General features: G+C 38.2%; 1 protein-coding gene across 1 annotated transcript; it reads right to left on the bottom strand.

Annotated features, from left to right (window-relative positions):
* Positions 1 to 20: 20 nt before the first annotated feature.
* LOC108254359 (centrosomal protein of 290 kDa-like) lies at positions 21 to 444 on the bottom strand (the record flags this gene model as incomplete). The annotated part of the gene is made up of 1 exon (XM_017449363.2): positions 21 to 444. A coding segment is annotated over exon 1 (397 nt), but the record flags the coding sequence as incomplete, so codon positions are not given.
* Between the last annotated feature and the right edge of the window lie 6 nt (positions 445 to 450).

Genomic DNA, 450 nt, shown 5'->3' with positions numbered 1-450 from the left:
AGTTTACAACTATCTTTTACCTTTCGCTTTAAGTTTACTTTCCAACATAAATCTCTCTCGTTCTAACTTCATCACGGTTTCCTTCAGTCTATCATGAGTTATCCTGAGAGCATCATATTGATTCGTTTTATCTTTCAGTTGTTGCTTCAACTTTTCATTGGCCGTCTGCCATTGTTTCTTCTCTGTCCACTTCTCTACTTCTTCATCGCATTTCATTTTCCTAATGAATTTATCTTTTTCCTCTCGTTTCCTGTACTCTTCTATTTCCTCTTTCAGCTGTTTGATCTTCTTCGTGTACATCTCTTCTTTTGCTGACAGCAGTTCCTCCCGAGATTTCCCGCTGATTGGTTTCAGGTGACTGATTTGATCTTTCAACTTTTGAATTTCTTTTTTGAGTTCCTTCTCGTGGTTGGTCATCCCTTCGAGTTTCCGTTTGTACACTTCGATTTC

The sequence above is a fragment of the Diaphorina citri genome, unplaced genomic scaffold, assembly GCF_000475195.1.
Source record: "Diaphorina citri unplaced genomic scaffold, Diaci psyllid genome assembly version 1.1 scaffold56497, whole genome shotgun sequence".
NCBI classification, from domain to species: domain Eukaryota; kingdom Metazoa; phylum Arthropoda; class Insecta; order Hemiptera; family Psyllidae; genus Diaphorina; species Diaphorina citri.
This window is presented reverse-complemented; position numbering and strand designations above follow the sequence as displayed.